The sequence below is a fragment of the Cyclopterus lumpus genome, chromosome 14, assembly GCF_009769545.1.
Source record: "Cyclopterus lumpus isolate fCycLum1 chromosome 14, fCycLum1.pri, whole genome shotgun sequence".
NCBI classification, from domain to species: domain Eukaryota; kingdom Metazoa; phylum Chordata; class Actinopteri; order Perciformes; family Cyclopteridae; genus Cyclopterus; species Cyclopterus lumpus.
The window spans coordinates 15,487,855-15,508,703 of record NC_046979.1 but is presented as its reverse complement, the minus strand read 5'-3'; the positions used below and the strand labels follow the sequence as shown (position 1 = coordinate 15,508,703).

Sequence of the window (20,849 nt, the reverse complement as noted above, 5' to 3'; positions counted from 1 at the left end):
CTTGTTTTTTGAGCAATTGCAATTTAAAAAAGCATCGTTTTTTAAGTTAGAAATATCTTTTTTATTGACTGATTGGTGGTCCAAACCCATTGACATCCTCCAACCATGGGTGTGTTATGGTCCAACCACAGACGATGTGTAGACCACACCATTTTCTCTCCTTTTGGAATAGTAATATTGTTCGCTACTTCTAAGACTTTCATCCAGCGTTCTCAAAATTGGGTTCACAATACATTTGAGGTGTTCTGTACTATTTTCCTGTGACACAGAAACACATAGCCAGCATTCTCACTTGAGTGCGTTATGCATACACCATAATTAGATAAAATAGGCCCTTATCAACTGAGTGATCTTTCGAAAAGATGTCTTGATTTTAGCTGCGTCCCATTCAGTGTTGCTAAAAATACATTATCATAAGAAGATGCACAGGTGTAATGCAAAAAAACACTGAGAGTTTGTAAAAGGAACCCATCAAACATTTAGATTAAATAAAGCTATATATGCATTGCCACCAGTTTACAAACAGATTTACCTATTTCTTTTATATGTAAAAGAAAGAAAAGTATACACTTTCCAAACTAGAAATACGCTACAAGAGATTCAAATACCAAGGAATAAAACTAAATAAAAACAAGCATTACAATACTGCACTGCTTTCACACGCTGTATCATGTACCCTTTCAAGAAAAGTTGTTTAAGATCTTTTGCAAAAGACTACAGAAGAAAAGCTGTAACTGACCATAAGGACCAACAGAGTATGAAAACCGTGGATCTGAAACTTTATCGTTAAAAAAGAAACCGTGAAAGGAAATAGTTAAGGAATTGTTAAGACATTTAAATACAATAGTACCTATCTGAAGATTATTGATGCCGAATTTGTTGATAACTCAATTCCCAATCATACCAATAACCATTCATCTGAGTGGGGATCCCCTGTGGGGGATGATAATGTGTAAAGCTCCCCTTCTGCTGACAGAAAGCTAACCAGGTCAGTGCATTAATTTGATTCTCAGTGCTGTCTTGTGAAGAGCCACGAGGGATACAATTACTCTCCCACCATCCCATTCATCTGCAACTCTATAGTGCAAAGTATGTGTGCGCGAGTGTGCACGCGAGCATGTCTTTTTCTTTTTTTAAAAATCTATCTCGAAGTGGGTGGAATGAGTGCATTGAATATTCCCATTGTTCTTAAATTCTGTCAGAATATTTTGCCTTGCGTGCAATGCATCAACATGAAAGCTATATGTTGCTGTGGCGAAGAATATGATGAGAGAGAGAGAGAGAGAGAGAGAGAGAGGAGTGCAGACTAACAGACTGTCTAATTCAATTTAGGAGTTTCTTCTAAAATCACAGACATATTGCAATTTGTTCATTATAAAGTTTCCCACTGACGTTTCCACAACCCCTCCTTTAGTAGCTGCAGACTTTTCCATTTGACATGATTGAGCTGATGACAACCCACACCTTTATTTGCTCTTTGTTTCATATTTCCTTTTTCTTTCACCAGCAGCTTGTTTTTTAAATTGAATTTCGATTTCCCTCTAAAATTGCTAGATCTCGCCAAACCAACAAACACAGTCAAATTCTTTGTAACCATGAGGGTTCTAAGTCATGGATTTAGGGCCAATGGGCAAAACAACAGGAACACTTCTGCAATCCATTGCATTCATTTAACAATGTCTTGGGCTATGGGGTTATTGTGCAGGGATGCATTATATTGAGGTGTACAAGTCAATCACCTTCATTTATAGCATGAGGAACAGAGCAGAACAAAGGAAAGTGACTTCATTGAGTTCTTCTCTGATACACTCTCAAGAAAACACCACATTCTTGACACAATCAATACTTCTTTAACTATATTATATTTTGCAGGCTACTGCACTGGTTTGCATGATGTTGTTTATGGATTCTTTGTAATTGATCTCGATCCACTGTGCAAAGTTTCCACACACTCTTAAAAAAAACGGTTTTGTCAGTGTCAGCAGTTTGGAGAACATTTTTTACACATGTAGCTAGCCCCAAACTACACATTAAACATTGCTGAAAATGGTTGTCAAAATATTCTTTGGGCTTTTCCTTTAGATCACATCTCACTTATTTAGCAAAGAGAGCGATACTCTTTCTGTACCTTCCCTTTTTCTTTTTGTAGTTGGCTCACACATAATTGTCTTTTCTGGATGCACTCCCATGTGAGCACAGCGTGGAAACACCACAAGTGGTTAGAGTGACCTGTGTGTGACTAAAAGTAAAAACTTAGGGCTGTGTTAATTAAACTAGCCTTTGTGAAACCAAAGCCACTTTCTCGGTTCAAGATATGAAGAATTTTGTGATTTTGTTAACAACCTTTCTCTTCTGCTCTTGCTCCAAACTAAAGCTGCTCTCCGTCACCAGGTACTTTCTCTCTCTGGAATGTTTTTCAACCCTTCAAGTGCTCTTTCACGAAGGCGAGAGAGGTATTGAGGGGGCTTCAGGATTGTGGCGGAGTAAAGATCGGTTAAATTAGTCCACCTCCCGCCCAGAGGCTTCTTTTATTCTATGGGTCTGCACCTCCCTCCCTGTTTGCCCACATAAATTGGTCTCTCTCGGCTTTCTGTCTCTATCCTTTCTCCTACACAAGCATCCATCTGGACTGTGAGAAAGAGGAGGGGACAGGAATTTCAGCAATAATATCACAAGTTGGCCCACTGAACATCCCTATTTTTCACAGTGCTCAGGCGCCATATGCTTACATATTTAAGATTATAGTAAAAGGCTGCAGTTACAGCCCCAGTTGGCTGTTGAACTATTTACAAGCCAAAAGTGACATCTGCTGGTTGGATGAATGAACTCTTACGTGCACGTTCAGACTTCATGTCATGCTTTTAAGATTTCAAGGAACATATCTGGTGTCAATGTTTTGCACAATATGAAACATGTGAATATTGTTCCATCCAAAATGTATGTAATTGTTGTGGCAAATGAAGATGGAGAGAGCGGGGAGCCGTTTATTGCTCAAGAATACAATTCTTTACACAACAAATTCAACATTTCTAGTCTGAAACAAGTCTAAATTGTATACCTCCCTTCACGTCACTTTTACACCAATCAGATTTGAGAAAGTCTACCTTGTTCTTGTCATTTCATTTATTGTCATTGACAAGTTCTTGTTCGATTTGGCTGACATTCATTTACATTCTATTCATTTTACCGGTCACATACACATAATGTGTTGTATTCCATTGATATTTTCATTTGAAAATACTTATCCAAACTCTTTCAAAGATGTTCATAGAAAAAGCATTTGGTCTTTTCATAAATCAAAAATAATAAATATAAAAGAGATAGATAGTACTATGGAAGTGTGTCCTTCTGTGTTTGATGACAACTAACTTTACAATGTTTTTCATAGAATTCCGTTCATAGATGATTAATGCATGATTAAATGACAATAGGTCTGCTTTTCATGGAGTTTTCAGCATTTATTTTTTGAATATTCACCTTCAAATGAATGATTAATAAACATCAACCAATTATTGATTTGAATGATAGATTTCTGAGCTTTTTACTACAAAGTTCTGCTTGTAAGATGTCAACGACACAACCTTTAAAGAAAGTTATGAGACACACATTTTGTTATATTTTTTTCCATAGTGCTATCACTGATACAAAAAAGCAATCCTACTGTACATGGATTATACATTTCATGTTGTATATGGTATACATATATATATATATTCTGTGTCTTTATTTCATAATAACAGCCTCATGGTGTCTGGAAAAAAGATTGTGTGGCAGTCAATTCTTAAAGAAATCATAAACGTTTGTCTCTTTAGATGATTTGGTCATCATTTCTGTAAGTTATTTAGATAAATGTATTTATATATAAGCATACAATGTACATGTAAGTCATGGAAGGGGACTGAATCTGCTGCACTTCGTTTCTTTGTAATCAGTAAATTCAACCACAAAAATACATACGATTCATAGACATGATTTTAGACTTTACAGCTCTTTGAGAAATGAATTGCTATATATTGCAGTATGTCTACTTAAAGTTCTTACATCAGTTTAGAGAGACGGGTTTTACCCACAATAATCTGACAAGATACAATTTATCATACACTTTGTCAATCACACAAAGACACAAACTTGCTTACTACAAATATAATTTGCAAAAAACCACAACACAATTACTGTATTTGAAATCAAGACTTGGGAAATGTTTTGAGGCCAAAAGTGAAATAGTATACGAAGACATGTCTGAAGGCACGATCTCTGAGGCCATATATGAGTGGGCTCAAACACTTCGGGAAAATGATAAGAGTTAAAAAGAGAAAGTACTGAATGTGAATGGCCAAAGCTGGATTTATGTTCCACATGCTGATGGGGTTTATTATATTAAAGAGAGTGGAGGTGAGACACAGGCATAACTGAATCAGATGCAAGAGCATCGTCTTATGGGGCTTACTGGAGTTACGGACAGTGGAAGAGGCGGATTTCACAGTAATCATGACAGCAATGTATGTGTAGATGGCAACCAGGCACACTAATACAAAATAAGCAATGGTGAAGTCCTTGTTTATAGTTGAATACATTTGCAGCTGGAACATGTGTTTGTGGCAGCTCCTCAGCACAGTGAAGCCTGTATTCTCCAGACGGATAAATAGGAAGAGCAGCGTGAGCGAGTCTAAAGAAGCAACCGTCCACATAACAGCAATGGCCACTCTCGTCATCCTGGTGGTGAAAATATTGACATGCCTAAGTGGAAAACAAACGGCAACATACCTCTCCAATGACATCACAGCGAGGTTGAGGGGTGATATTTTAACAGTGATGCGTGCGAGCATTGTGATAACAAGACAAACAAAGCTGATCATTCTGATCATGGTCACGGCGAAGATGTACAGCAACATGATCCCAAAGAGCTGCAGAGACTCGGTGATGAGCAAATGACCAAACAGAATATAGCGGGGCGACTCCAGGAGGAGAGGCTTGCTCAGCAAGGCGAACAGCATGACGGTGTTTACGTACAGAAAGAGAAAACACGGCAGCATAGACAGCAGAACTTTGAGTGGCGTCTGAAAGCGCATGACCTGAACTTCTGTTGTGTTATTCATGACCGCGGCGGCTTCATGCAGCGTCTGTAAAGGCACGGCACATCATCACATCTCACAGAGCCGAATCTTAAATCCTGGTCAGGTTGATTGTGACAAATTATATCTTAAATAAGCATGTTGGCTTGAAACCAAAACCACAATTTCAGTCAGTAAAAATATAGACAGCCTCCCAATAAATAAAAACATTTCAGAAATGCATACAACCCGATGAAGTTGACAAACAGATCGAGACACACTACTCACATATTACTGATTTGGACTTTGGACATTGAACGTCTGTGGAACACATCTGAAGAATGAATCGACCTCCACGACATCATGTCGCTTTTATAAGTAATCTCAGTCATGACATCATCAACTGTGTCAGTTTAACCAATCAAAGCTCTGCTTTTTTTTGAAGGAGTGAAAAAGTGCAGTTCAGCAAAATCCATAGATATTCAACCAGGGGTTGACTACATGCAGAGCTACTGCATTAACTAAAAAGAAATACATTTAAAATATTATTTGGCATTTAAATCAGTCTGAATTGTGTATACTTTAACAGTGAACACTAAATGAGTCACATAAATAACACAAAGTCAAACCAAACAAACCAAATAACAAAGTGATGTGAGATTGGGATATTGAAAAATGTATGTACAAACATAATACAAGGACTAGAAACACGATGAAACACACATCCTCTTTACTTCAATTTTCACTCACCATTTTTACATTACATTACATGTCATTTAGCTGACGCTTTTATCCAAAGCGACTTACGACGATTTCTATAAAATTATCTATAGATTGCATATGGCCACCAGTTTGAAATTGCATGACAAGCAATAAAGCACCTTTCATACTGAAAAATCAGCCTGCAAAATTTTTTTATTATATGATGAAAATGTTTTGATGTCAAATTCAGTTGGCCTGTAGCCTAAGACCTAAACCAAAATGTATTTAGGTCTAAACACTATATATGGTGTTGCCAGATGAATTCAGGGTATCACTAAAATGATTAGGTTTGTGTCACATTTAATTGCGTGTTGTCCCAAAGTGCTCACTCTTCCCAGGTCTTCTTTAATTACAACACATTTGATAATACTGGTCTGTTATAGGACTAGCACCTCTCATCAATTCCTTGTCATGTGTGTATTTCAGTACCACAGCAAAGTGGACAGCTCCCCCATGTTTATGAGGCTAGAGTTGTGCGATTGACACATTGGAGTTCAGTTCGATTGTGACATTTCTTTATTGCAGATTGTTGTCATTTGTTGCAAGAAAAATGATTTTTTTTAGACCCAGCAACTAGTTTCAACAGTGATTACGTGGCCTCGTAAATACACAATGCTGCAACGTGACAAATGTAGTTACTAGTATACAGGAAGAAAATACAGAATTTGATTATTGACATTGTGCATCTGAACTGTGAGTCTTCTGACTTCTGGACTTCCTGAATCTTCCTGATCTTGGCTGAGTACATTCTTTAAAGAGGTTTCTCTGCTATATTACTATTGTATCTGCTGTATTTAGGTATACTAGAATGATAGTCTGTATTGTGATTTCTTGCTTTTTACACAAGTGACTGAAAAAGGCAAAACCAGCTAGGATTTAAGTATTTGTTCTGTAATCCAAAACTACTAGGGACTAAACTCTATTCTACCTTGAGGATCCTCCTGCCATTGTGCTGACTCATACCAGTATTGATAAGTGGGCAATTCCTTCAACGACCTGAGGGCGGGGTCGACACAGCTGTAGCTAATCATCACCAACTCTGGTGTAAAACCAGGTTGGGGCTTGAAGCGTCAGGGAAGACTCCTCGTATGAAGACTCGGAGGATAAAGACCTAGGAGTCTTTCGTTGGAGTCTTTCGGTGGTGGCTGAGGGCGGCTGAGTAGAAACATTTCCCTGTGATAATGTATTTTCTTTCCATACCTGTGTGCACATCTACTCGTAGATACTATAGGCCGCGGACTCGCTCACACATGCACCAACATCCCTACTCTCTTATTTATCCCACCCACTCCACACAGACCCAGCACCTCGTCACAGGGGGCCTCTGGAACTGCCAGTCAGCCAACCGCAAGGCGGACTTCATCTCTGGCTTCGCTATCAAGCAATCGCTGGACTTCCTGGCTCTCACTGAGACTTGGATCACACCAGACAACACCTCAACCCCTGCTGCTCTCTCCTCTGCCTTCTCCTTCAGCCACACACCCAGACCCTCTGGTCGGGGTGGTGGCACAGGTCTACTCATCTCACCCAAATGGGGTTTTTCTCTCTACCCGCTTCCATTATTTACCCCACTGTCTTTTGAGTTTCACGCAGTGACGGTTACTCATCCGGTTCATCTAACCATTGTTGTTCTCTAACGCCCACCTGGTTCCTTGGGAGACTTCTTAGAAGAATTAGACATCCTCCTATCAAACTTCCCAGAAAATTGCCCCCCGCTCATCCTTCTGAGTGACTTTAACATCCAGACAGAGAAGTCATTGGACCTGCTACTCTTACTGTCTTCCTTTGCTCTCTCTCTCAGTCCTTCCCCTCCTACTCACAAAGCTGGCAACCACCTTGACTATATTTTCACCACAAACTGCTCTACATCTGACCTCACTGTAACTCCACTTCATGTCTCTGACCACTTCTTCATCTCTTACTCTCTCCCACCCTCTCACCCTCCTCTCTGGCCTCCTCTGTTCTGTCAGCCCTCCCTTCAACTGACTCCTTCTCACTCATGCATCCTGACTCTGCCACTGACACTCTCCTCTCTACTCTGTCTTCCTCTCTTGATTCTCTCTGTCCTCTTATGACTCGAAAGGTCCGCAAGTCCTCTCCGGCTCCGTGGCTGTCCGAACTGGTGCGAGCCGAGAGAGCCACAATGCGAGCATCGGAAAGGAAATGGCGAAAATTCAAACACGCCGACGACCTGCTCGCCTATCAATCTCTTCTCTCCTCCTTCTCTGCGTCTATCTCTGCAGCCAAAAGCTTGTTCTACCAATCCAGAATCGAATCCTCTTTTTCTAACCCCAAAAAACATACGCTCCTCATTTACTAATCCATCTTCCATAACTACACCTCCATTAACTTCATCTTCTTCCCCCTCGCTTTCCTCTTTTATCCCCCTGTCTCCCAATCAAGTTCTTACCTTGGTAACCTCTGCCCGCCCAACCACCTGCCCCCTTGACCCCATCCCGTCTCACATTCTCCAGTCTATTGCTCCTGACCTTCTTCCCTTTCTCACCCATCTTATTAACACCTCCCTCTCAACCGACTGTTTCCCTAACTCTCTGAAGGAGGCGGAGTCAACCCTCTCCTGAAGAAACCCACTCTCAACCCGTCTGAAGTCAACAACTACAGACCTGTCTCTCTCCTCCCCTTCTTTTCCAAAACTCTAGAGCGAGCTATCTTTAACCAAGTCTCCTCCTATCTCCACAGCAACAACCTTCTTGAACCTCACCAGTCTGGATTCAAGGCTGTCTGACACATCTCTCAGTGGATGTCCGCACACCACCTGAAAATTAACCCTGACAAGACTGAACTTGTTCGGGCATCTAGTCAGGATGCCTCCTGGACGCCTCCCATTAGAGGTTTTCCGGGCACGTCCAACTGGTAGGAGGCCCCGGGGAAGACCGAGGACACGCTGGAGGGATTATATCTCCCGGCTGGCCTTGGAACGCATCGGGATCCCCCAGAATGAGCTGGAAAGTGTTGCGGGTGAGAGGGAAGTCTGGGTCGGCCTGCTGAACCTGCTGCCACCGCGACCCGACCCCGGATAAGCGGGTGATAATGGATGGATGGATGGATGGAAGACTGAACTTCTTTTCCTTCCAGCCCTCCCACCCACAACCTGACTATTACCTTCAACAACTCAGTGTTGGCCCCGACTTCGACTGCCAGGAACCTCGGTTTGACACTCGACAGTTAACTCTCCCTGACTGCCAACATTACCGCAACAACACGCTCCTGTAGGTACATGCTGTACAACATCAGGAGAATACAACCTCTTCTCACTCAGAAGACGGCACAGGTTCTGGTCCAGGCTCTGGTCATCTCACGGCTAGACTATTGCAACTCCCTCCTGGCAGGTCTACCTGCTAATGTCATTTGACCTCTACAGCTCATCCAGAATGCAGCTGCTCGACTTCTGCACTTCTCCGCGACCTTCACTGGTTACCGGTGGCCGCCCGCATCCGCTTCAAAACATTGGTACTTGCATACCGTGCTGCGAACAGATCGGGTCCGGTCTACATCCAGGACATGGTCAAACCGTACACCCCAGCCCGTTCACTTCGCTCGGCTTGTAGCTCCGTCACTTCGAGCTAAACACTCAACAAAGTCACGACTGTTTGCTGTGCTGGCTCCTCATTGGTGGAACGAGCTCCCCATTGACATCAGGACAGCAGAAAGTCTCTACATCTTCCGTCGCAAACTAAAAACACATTTTTCGACTATACCTTGAATAGGGAAGGTACCGCCGTAGTAGTACTTTAGTAGCACTTTGTAGTTTAACTTTATTGAAGAAATTTCTTTCTTGATTCTTGTTGTTCTGAGTTTGTACTCTTGGTTGAATGCACTTATTGTAAGTCGCTTTGGATAAAAGAGTCAGCTAAATGACATGTAATGTAATGTATCTTGTCTGGCCACTAGTAGATTATGCACTCTTCTGCTTTAACTTTATCCCCATACATACTTTTAAGAACTTGCTGAAAATGTTTACAGAGTACAGATTATTCGAGAGGCCCCAAATCATGCTACCAAAAAACTTCTGTTGAGAACAACATGCCAGCTTTGTTTACAGACTCATAACTCATAATGATCTCAGTGACTGCAAGTCTTTGGAGGACAGTCATTAATAATTCAAATATTTATGTTGCACATAATTTCAATACATTGGTGGGTGTTGATCCCTGGAGGGACAATTAAAACCTTTCAGTCCCTGGAGTGAATCAGGCACAATGAAGAAAAACATGTCACCTTCTTATTAAAGTTTAGAACACTTTAAAAACCTTGTTTTCCACTTTTCTTTCAGCTGCATTGTGGCATTTTGTTAACCAAATGCAGGAGAACAAGTCTTATTTAGAGTGCAAAAGGAAATCCTTTATACAAACTGCAGGTTTCTAATGTTGGTTAAAGTCTTGAAAAAAAATCAATATAAAACATGTTATTTAGATAATTAACTTACAATAAGGGTACTCAGGTGTGCAGCATCATTCTTACAACACTAATGGTTATTACATTTTCATTTACACATTCCTTCAGCTTAAAAAGCATATTCATAAAATAATGTTCTAATTTATTATTAAAAAAGGGCAACATTACTACTACAATTTGAATCTTCAACTTTAACACTGACACATTATATTTTAGATTATAGTGTAGCGCAAGAGGCGTTCCTTAATCTGTCAAACTGTTTGCGACCTCTTGGCCAAAGTCAAAAAGCAGTCAGTCGGGTCACGTGGAAACGGTTCAATGAAGAGGAATTCAAATGTGGATTGGACACAAGTAGTTTTTACCTTGTCAAGTAGTACTTAAAAAAAACATGCTGCCTCCTAAACAGCAGTGAGTGGAAACGGCTTCATCTTTCAACACATTAAAACATTTCTAATGTAGAGTTGGATTTGGGAGTTTAAATGTGTGTTATAATATTTGGGTGCACATGTGAATTACAGCATACGCAAGAGTGTAGGGAGATGATGGAAAACTAGAATAAACTCATAATTTAGTTCACTATATGTTGGTCACTTAAACTAAACAATTAATTGATCTTGCTGGATGTCATTTTAAAATGAACTACCATGTTTAAAATGATCACAATATCCTTTTATTACATTTACCAAATATACAAGCATTGGTGACATTTTAGCGGCATCGATCTTAAATCATTATTTTAATTTAAACATTACAAACACATATTAAGCAATCACTCAAAATAAAACATTAAACAAGGAGCGCATTACTTTAAAAAAATAATATGGTAAAGGAAAAATCAAATCCCAGTGTTTCGAAATAGAAATAAGGCAAAGCTTAAAAGCAAATTATCTACATTACGAAAGCAAAAAAATAAAATAATAATAATAATAATAATAATAATAATGATGCTTGCTGTATTTTCCTTAATTCACTTTAAAATTGTACAAGAATGTGGATGAATCTTGAAATATTTCCTCTATGGTCGCCGGCTAAATATAGACTGAAAACTGGAAATTAGCTGTGGAGAGAGTGTTACAACATGATTACACCAAATAATATGAATTATATAATATAATAAATACACAATCTGACTGTTCAAACAACAATTACATTTTCACTATATTTGTATCTTAAGATTCTACATTAAAACGTATTTAAAATCGTTATCATTATGTTACATTTAATCAGTATGGTAGAAGTTTACTTACCACAGGTATCCTTCCTTAAAGTCAGTGAATTTGTGCCGGACCATAAATGTTGCTAGAGCATCTGCTACCTAGCAACAGATGACAGAATATGGATCAAACATGGACAGCTGAACATACACAAAAAAAACGTGTAAACTGAATCAAGAAGTGACACTAAAAACAAGAATCTATCAAAGTGTGCACATATCAACAAACAAACATTCAGAAAACGTGTTTGGGGAAACAGCCCTTACTTTTTCAGGCGCGTCCTCATGGACAGCATGACCACACTGAGGGAGGACCTGCATCTGAAACTTCCCTGTGGACAAACAGTAAGATTGTGGATAAATGTGAGGTCTGTCTATTCTACTGGATGACAACAATAAAAAAAAAAAATGGAGAAAGGAGAATAAATTGCAAGTCAGCAGAAAATCTTGATGTGCGCTTCTTACCTTGCATCTGTCCAATAGTAAGGTCTTTGTCAAGCCTGTCCACCCCTGTACAATGGATCAAGTCAGGGGTGAAATTGTGCAGTGAATGGCAGAATTGCTTGGAAGAAGAATCATTTATAGTCATCCAAACTAGTGCGGCTGCCATGAAATTCCATTTAAACTGCCAAACAAACACTTTTGTACCAGCTAATAATTTAGGGAGAAACTGTGAAAGATCTCACCTGCGAGCAGAAGCAGTTTTGGCACGGGGCAGGTGAGAAAGAGAGCAGACAGGCCTCTGAACCAGCCATCCCAGTATTTTTCTGTCTTTGACAGCTCTACTCGCCAGGTGAAGATACTTTCCTTTTTTATCTGTATGGAAGGAATCAACCCTTTAGGTACGTTCCAACCTCTCACATGCATGTTACAGAAAGACACATAGTTAAAAGAGACAAAACCTCTTGGTCGTCCTCCTTCATCCTTTTCTTGTTGGACTCTTCCTCCACCTCTTCATCCTCTTCCTCTTCTATTATACCTGCAATGCTGTTAGACACAGCTGGACTACGGCTGGGTGATTGCTCACATCTGTGAATATCAGAAGAGGCCAAATGAACATTTAAGTACATAGAACTTGTAAAACCATGCAGGACTCAGCCTACAGATGAAAGACAGTAGACATACTTCTTCACCTGGCCTCCCATTGATACTCGTGCCGACTCCATGTTTCGGATCTGGCCACTCTTCACACTAGAAAGCAAAAGGTAAGGACATTTATCTATTAACATTAAAATGAAACGAGCTAGATGCCATGCAAACTTGAAAATCTAAATTCCAAGAATGGAGGCAATTAAAAGACGTCCTCTCCAAGTCGACGGTTGTCGAACAGTGAAATGCTTTCAACAAGGCTTCTATTGTTTTTTGGTAAAAAAACGATGACACCGTTTGTTGACATTAACCAAATTACAGATAAGTATAATTTGGTCCAATCATCCATCCAAGATGCAGCAGTATCACTAACTGCGTCATGATTACCTCCACTCAATGGCATTCTCCAGAGATTTAAATGTCTTTGGGCGACTTCTGAGGAAATTCTGCATACTGTTCAAAGCATCCATTGCAGTACCTGAGTGGAATTGACAAAACATGTCATTAATACACCCAGTAATACTATACTGAGCTCTTTTCATATGATTTCATTATGAACATTTATTGTATAAATAAATAATAGATCATTTAAAGTAGTAAAATCAACACATTATTTGGTCAACTAAGTCATGAATTGCAAAATATCGATCTATTGCACTCTATTCGAGGACTTACCTTCTACAACGTCAATGACACAGAGGCCAAGCAGGGATGGTATAAGATTGGCAGCGGCGGTGTGAACTGCAATGGCCCCACCCATGCTGTGTCCAATAACCATGATCGGGGGTGGGTTCTCTCCATAGAGCACCTCCACCACTTTGCCAATGTCCCTTTTGGAATAAAAAAAAGCAAGGATAACATGTTAATGGCGTTACGTTTCTATTACGCATCATTTCTGAGAGTACGGTCTAAAACCTCAGTGTATTTAACAATGAATTATTTTATTTCTATTTTAAAAGCACATTTATCAACACGTCATTAATCCAAATGTAAACCACCACTAGAACCCAACAAACTCTCAAATCACTTTCTCCATCCAGAACTGATGAGAGCACATTCTCTGCCTTTAGGTGGGGAGCTGTAGAAATCAGAGCTGACTTGATACTCCCGACTGTCCCAAACTGCAGATGATTGCCGCCCCCTCTGGCTTCCCATTATTTTCTGTGATTCAAGGCAAAGCTTTTTAGAGTGTGTGATTCAACTGCGCACACAACAACTTACTTGGCCATCGTGTCCGCAGAGAGATCATCAGGATTTTTCACTTTGGTGTCGCCTGCAGGTAATGAGAGAATTCAAATTTCAGTATTTGTTCCACCGAAGGACATGAATATGCAAATAATTTATATAAAGAGTTTCCATATTCTCCTGCTACGGGTCAAGACTTTATTATGAGAAGCGTCCTGGTTTTTGTTTGTAGTCTGTACTTTTGACTAATCACGTTCGGGCAGGTTTTAGTTATATAAAAGGTAAACAGTCCATGGGGAGCGCAAAATAGGCAGAATGAATTGGCCTAAATACAATCTCACAACCCACCGTCTATCGTCAGACGATAATTTTGCTTTTTATTGGTTCACAATTAGCTTGTAAACTGGCTACTTGGGAAACAACCCGGTCGAACATGTTGTCTCTCAGATCCAGTCTTACATCTCAAGTTGATAATCTGACTGTAAACAATGAGCAGGACAAGGAAGTCTTGGCCGGGATAATCTCTGGCTACATCGGAACCCCAGGAATACAGCCTGTTTCCCCCCCGAGGCTTATCTGACGTCAGACCGATATCCGATGGGTTCCAACGTAGTCAAAGAATTAACTGCAAACTTATGTAGGGGAAGGGTCTAATCACAGGTGGGCAGGGATGTGATCAAGCTACTTTGCAAAACACGTTCACTTCTTAACTTTGTGGTTCTGGAGACGACTGCTGAAGTAGCTCTGGAGTTATTTTGCTGTCTGTAGACAAGATTAAGCGGCCGCTGCTTTATTTCATCACTCTATGTCATTGTAATACTAAACACAATTTTAATCTTCTTAACAAACTAAATTAATGGTAATATTATTACAGCATGCAAATGATGAGCTGAAAGTATCAGAATGCAGTGATCAACCTATTTTATTTAAATCAACAGCCATCAAATGTGACACTGCAGTCCATTTTACCAGTGAAGGACACATGACTCATAGGACGTCTATATGTGCATATACTGTTGCAACACATTATTCAAAAGGGTTTGATAATACTACTTCAAACAGACAAATCTCCATCAAGATCTTAATTTCCTAAACCAGAAATAAGATGTCTCCTTACTAATCTTATCTACACATATTTACCATGAGCTCGAAGGTCCATAGCCACCACCCTGCAGTTGATCCTGCTAAATATGACAGCCTGCCAAAACACATAAGGGAACCATTGAAATCTAATAGCATACAGCAAACATGCTGAAATAAAAGAACAGCTCCATTACTATTCCATCAAATTTTGGTTTTAAACATGTGATTTATATAAAAGTTAAGAGGTTACAGAGATCCTGTAATAGTTATCGTGCTCACAGTGAACACTGCCCAGGAGAGTGCAGAGTGTCCTCCTCCATGAAGAAGCAGCAGCACAGGACCATGGGCACCGCTGCAGTAAACTCTGAAAATGTTCAAGGTGGTCAAGGAAATCGATACCAGAGCTGTGCAAGTTACACAATAAGTAGATGCTGCTGAAAAGAGAATACACATTGATTGTATAAACTGCTTACCTTCTATACTAAGTTGAAGTTAGATGGCACACTGGCATAAAGAAGTAGCTAAATCTGAATTGATCCAGTTTTTTTTTTTTAATGCTCTGGGTAACTGCCGCACCAAAGTTTCAATAATGTATGCTTACTGTTTTTTGACAAACACAAGGAGCAGTTAAGGATATATCTTTGCCATTTTCATTTTCCACCTCAACATCTTCCATGGTTTCAAAGTACTGACTCCAGGACAGGGGGGAGAAATCTCTCTTTCGTCCAGGTCTGTATGGAGAAAAAAGAAAAGTAATGTAAACCAATCCCATTTTGCAGGAGTATTAAAACACACAGTGCAATACATCTTTAAATGTGCATCTTTGAAAAGCACAAGCTGGCACTCAGACACTTTTTTTTTTTGCTGTCAAATGCTGCAACATTGAAGAGAAATAATGGCCCATATAGATACAAGATTATGATGAGACCAGGTTATTTAAATGCAAATACAAGCGATGAATGAAGAACACCACAATTCACTGCTTCATTTATTTATTTATTTACTTATTACATCTTCACCTCAGACTTAAAGCATCCACACATATAACTGAGTTTGTATATTGCTCTGTCTGCTGGCTATTTATTTGACTGGAAAACAGAGACAGAGGACTTTTTAAAAAGGTTCATGTTTTAGGGTTTTGCGGTTTAGGGTTGGTGTAGTTTCAGTTTGTTGCACACGCTCAGGAGAGCTTGGATACGGTTTCATTCAGATCACTGTCAAGGTGTGTAAGATATGGGTACATTTCTAACAAAAGCAAAACCATGTTCATACAACAACTATTGTAAAGGTATTGTTATAAAGTCATAAACAAGCCCTTACAAAAGGAGGTGGAACGGAAACTGGAGGTGGCCCAAACCCTGCAGCTGGACCCATTCACAACCACATGTAACTTAACTTATCTTTGGAGACTTACTTATCTTTGGAGACTTCGTCACCGTTTAAGATGAATGTCTTCAGACCGAGGCTCAAATGATCACTCTTACCCTGACGTATCTAACGCTAAGCTAATGTTAGTTCAGCTCAATGGGAACTGCCTGATTGAACTGAGATTAACCTACACCAAAGATATATATATATATATATATATATATATATATATATATATATATATATATATATATATATATATATCTCGTTTTAAATCAGAAACGTTTTCTGCATGTGTTGGTCAAATCTCTGGTGTCAGTAGCAGCGTTAGCTAGCTAACGTTAGCTAACGCCGTCCTTTAAAAAGCTGTAACGAGTCCAACGGAACAGAGAGCTCCTGCTGTGATGGTGTACAGTAAACACAACGACGACAGACAGGCAGCAGAGCTGACAGCATGCCGTTAAGTCACCAGATAACTCACCCCATTTTCATTTTGGAGCTGGACTGGAAGCCCCCAGCCATCGGAGGTCTGGAGGGTAACAGGTTTAAATGCAACTGTTTCTCCATGTCGTCGAAAGCGGGCTCGGTCTCCGTGAGAAACTGTTTAATGCGACCTTCGCCCTCTTCCGCAGCATATGAGTTGTGTTCCTGAAACCTCCACCGACGCTAGCCGGACATTGGAGAGATGTCAGCTAAAGCTAAGCTAAAGTTTCTCTGACAGGCTAACGGTTAGCGCTCCTTTTCTTCTTCTGCTGCTGGGATTATTTTGGTCGGACTCTTCTTCTACGATTTCTTTTCTTAGTAGTTTAGCACGGGACGTGTAAAGCATTACTGCCACCTATTGACTACGAACCCGCTACACCGCATCAGTGCTTTACGGGACTGTATTGAAGATTGGGAAATATTGTATAATAGAAACAAATGCATCGTGTTTCATCATTTTTTTGACCAAATAACAGTTTTTATTTTCTGCACATGCCCAAACTGTACATGCCCAAACTGAGAACATTTAAAGAAATAAAAACGACATAAGTACATTTACATTTACAAATTATTACACACAAACAAGAGCACATGTTAGGATAATGTGATATCCTGTATCTCGCATTAGCCTAATATTGAACACACGGGGCATCAGTACACTCTTTGCCCAAATAACTGAGCCAATTGATACAAAGGGACACTCGCTGTACAATGTGTTGTGTAGCTCTGGAGAAGCTTTGTCAAGTCTGAAAAAATAACTGGTGATGTCCAACGGATGTCATCGGGGTTGAACATAAATAATAGATTTTGAAAGATGAGTGTGAGTGTTTACCAGGCAGGGAGGATTTAACTAATGACACCATTGAGTTGCATCATGGCACATTTAGTTTTTAGAAACAGGCCCATATAAGGAGCAAAAGTCAGGATATATTGGCCCGGCACTAATTTTGTTTTTGAAAATTGTGTCTCACACAAGTCCATCAACTTTATGGTATTGTACCCTAAACCAACAGAGAAACCTCAGAAGCGGCTTGACAGAAGACAAAACAAATTAAGGAGGAGTGTCTTCACACTTCTTGAGGAATATCTAAAATAGTAATAATAATAATGGTAAAAGAAACAGTGTGGCATGCCATGGTTATGATCACACATAACTGCATATTTATGAATGTTAAGTCCTGTAATGTATCACTGTTATTCAATGGGAGACACTTGAGTGACTTGTTAATTCAGTTACATAAAGAGTGTGTTGAGACAGCTGATCGTCTACAGTCACAGACTTGCTAATTTGATTGCAAGAGACACAAAGAGGTGAAGGTGGATAAGCTAATTCAACATTGGGACAAAGAGGCCTTCATCGATTATTAGGAGGACTGAGGTGATAATCCTCTCCATTGATCGGCACCGACACAAAGCAGGCCAAAGGTCACGACTTTGAGGTTACGCCCTCTCAGCTGGGTGTCAGTCAAAAGCTTTTTGGGATATTCTTCTTTCATGCTATTAAATACTGCAGTGATTGTGTTGTTGAAATGTTTTTGAAAATATAATTCAAGCTCTAACAAAATCCTCGCTCATTTAAATAAGCCTCCGATGTGAACTAAAGTTTCCATTGTTGCTACCAAGATGCTCATTGGAAAAAAATAGCAACTTGTGAAGAAAATGTATTGATTATTCAGCTCAGTTAAGGCCAAAGGCCAAAGAGTGCATGTGTATGTGGAGCATGAGGCCCATACCGTTCCTCGTGGACCACATTCAGATGGCATTCAGATGTGTGTTCTCTGATGGTAAAAACATTTCATGGACAGGTGCTTGAAAGCCCTTCGGCTTTCACTTCGGCCATGGTTGTTATCAGTTGGACAGAATGAGGGTGTGATGCCACCCTTTTGTTCTTTTTGAACTTTGGGTGAGATGTTTTTTATTACATTTTTTTATTTTGCTTGATTTGGATTACATCAACATGTTTATAATGATGCAAATCTAATTTTGTTTCTGTGTATTATACTATTTATTTCTTGAAAGCTTAATGATATAAACATACTACTCTGACAGATGTGTATCAGGCCCTGTTGCCTATCCTGATTGTTAGGCTGAATTAGGTTTGTTATTACTAAACAGATGGCAATCGCATCTGAATAGTTTTATAATCAGTAAAATATCTTGAAACTTTCAAGGTTGGAATGTATTGAATTACCTGGGAGCCCCAATGTGCAGATTCTTTGTCTTTTTCTGTAAGCTTTCAGAAGAACAATGCTAGTAAAATCTACATATGAACAATTAGCAAACAACTGAGTTGTTCCTGCTGCTGACATGTGTTGTCTCATATCTTCACGTGTGCTTTGAAATACTGCATTTCAAAATTAATTAAAAAAGCTTTTGATGAAGTTGATTGAAAACCCCGAAAGCATAAAGATGGTACAAATGGATGGGAATTGGTACTAAGCAAGTAATAATGATACACAACTAATTAGGATTAAAAGCAACACTTTAACTCAAAACATTAATTGAAAGCCTTCCTTCAATCCCTACCTACTAATTAGTTGAAATAAAGTTAGGACAGAAGTTGGCTCTGTGAATGAGGAAAACAAGCCATATCATCCACCACAAACCTTTCAGTGACGCAGCGGCTGCCTTTATTTATAGTGTAATGGTCTTTATTTATAGTGTAATGGAGATTAGCTGTTACACAGCACTGTTTCAAAGTTCCTGCTATTTAAAGTGCAGGCGAACAGAGTGGTCACGGGAGTCTGCCTGCTCAGTTTATTTCTCAGAGACTGTAGGCGAGGCCACTGTAAACTGGTTGAAGCCGGACCAGCAACTTGTTTACTGGTCTGACAGGATTGCTTAAAGGTTATGTTCTGGGGAAACTGCTTTTAGGGTCAAGAAAGCAGATGTTAAAAGCCCATCACTTCCTCTTCTTAACCATTATAAAGATTTACCATGTCCCATAATTGCCTTGCAAATTGGAAAATTCCAGAAAAAATTAACGAGTGCCTTTAATCTCTTTGTCCAAATACATGTGTGTATATATATATATATATATATATATATATATATATATATATATATATATATATATATGTATATATATATATATATATATATATATATATATATAGTGTATGGTGTATGGAATATAATAATAATAATTTGACCTGTACACATTAATGTCTATACATTATTGAGGTAGCTAGACACATGCAGCATTAAGATAAACAGGTTAAGCATCAGTCAATGGGGAACAAGTCGTATGCATGTCAGAATGTAAAGAAATAGCAGGGAAGTTTCGGGAATAGAACAAGGTCTTGACACACGAAGCAGCAGGTGAAACATTCGATCAGAGGAGACAGTTTTGCACAGTCAACCATATGACACGACTGACGTAAGCTGGAAGCCTGAATGGGAGCTTCCTTGGAAAGTCACATGTGTGGAGGCATGCACATGCAGCACTCACAAAGTGTCTGCCCTTTCTAACACTTTCCTTGGAACATCTAGTCCTCATTGGGAGATGTCTGCTTGCCTGAACAGATGCTAATGGCTAGAATGATTACATACAGATGCTACGTAAACCCACCCACCCTCGTTTACCGTATGGATTGGCTGTGAGAAGCATGGCGGTTCCTTTGCCTGGAACATTTTGTAACTTTATTACTTGCTGCGAGGAGGGATGAAGGAATTCCTAAAACTCCATAACTAGTTTTGTATTACGCTCGGTGCACTAACTCCAAGGAAAGGATGTGGGACAAAAGTTATCCACCATAGAGCTCTTGTCAGCTAGTTAAATGCCCCGTGAAAACATTTATGGAATCCAGACAGGCCTCTCTGTCTGATTGGCCACACATATCAACCAATAGAAACATGAGATATGCTCCTTGATGTCACTGTAGTAATATGAGCTGCTATCTACACATGTTTATGAAATGGTAAGTGTAACTTTAGGGTCTGGGTTTAAAGCTTGTAAATATATTCACAATATTGTCAGCAAGTTTTAAGATTAGATGTGAAAAAACATGAACATATTCTCAATGTTTATATGTGCTCGTAGTGTATGAGTCCGGGATACCTTGATGACACTGTTAGAAACAGATCAACAAGTGCTCAGATATCCGTCTGTGTCCCGCAGCAGATTGGTAAACATGAGATATACATAACAGGTGGGAAAGACTGGTCATACTTTCCAGCAGTCATGTGCAAAAGGTGCT

General features: G+C 39.6%; 1 protein-coding gene across 1 annotated transcript; it reads right to left on the bottom strand.

Annotated features, from left to right (window-relative positions):
- Positions 1-10,876: 10,876 nt before the first annotated feature.
- On the bottom strand, positions 10,877-16,947 carry ppme1 (protein phosphatase methylesterase 1). The gene is made up of 14 exons (XM_034551010.1): positions 16,649-16,947; positions 15,437-15,530; positions 15,079-15,171; positions 14,857-14,914; positions 13,753-13,804; positions 13,207-13,361; positions 12,919-13,009; positions 12,568-12,633; positions 12,345-12,471; positions 12,129-12,258; positions 11,908-11,952; positions 11,710-11,774; positions 11,477-11,544; positions 10,877-11,286 (listed from the first exon to the last, which is right to left on the bottom strand). Exons 1-14 carry the CDS (start codon positions 16,732-16,734, stop codon positions 11,283-11,285), a joined length of 1,134 nt encoding a protein of 377 aa, XP_034406901.1. The 5' UTR covers positions 16,735-16,947; the 3' UTR covers positions 10,877-11,282.
- Positions 16,948-20,849: the final 3,902 nt, after the last annotated feature.

Coding starts and splice junctions, on each gene's coding strand:
- ppme1 (XM_034551010.1), bottom strand. CDS start 16,734: ATGGAGAAACAGTTGCATTTAAACCTGTTACCCTCCAGACCTCCGATG. Junction 13,362..13,752: donor TCTGCGGACACGATGGCCAA/GTAAGTTGTTGT, acceptor TTATTCCAAAAG/GGACATTGGCAAAGTGGTGG. Junction 12,259..12,344: donor TGAAGGAGGACGACCAAGAG/GTTTTGTCTCTT, acceptor CCTTCCATACAG/ATAAAAAAGGAAAGTATCTT.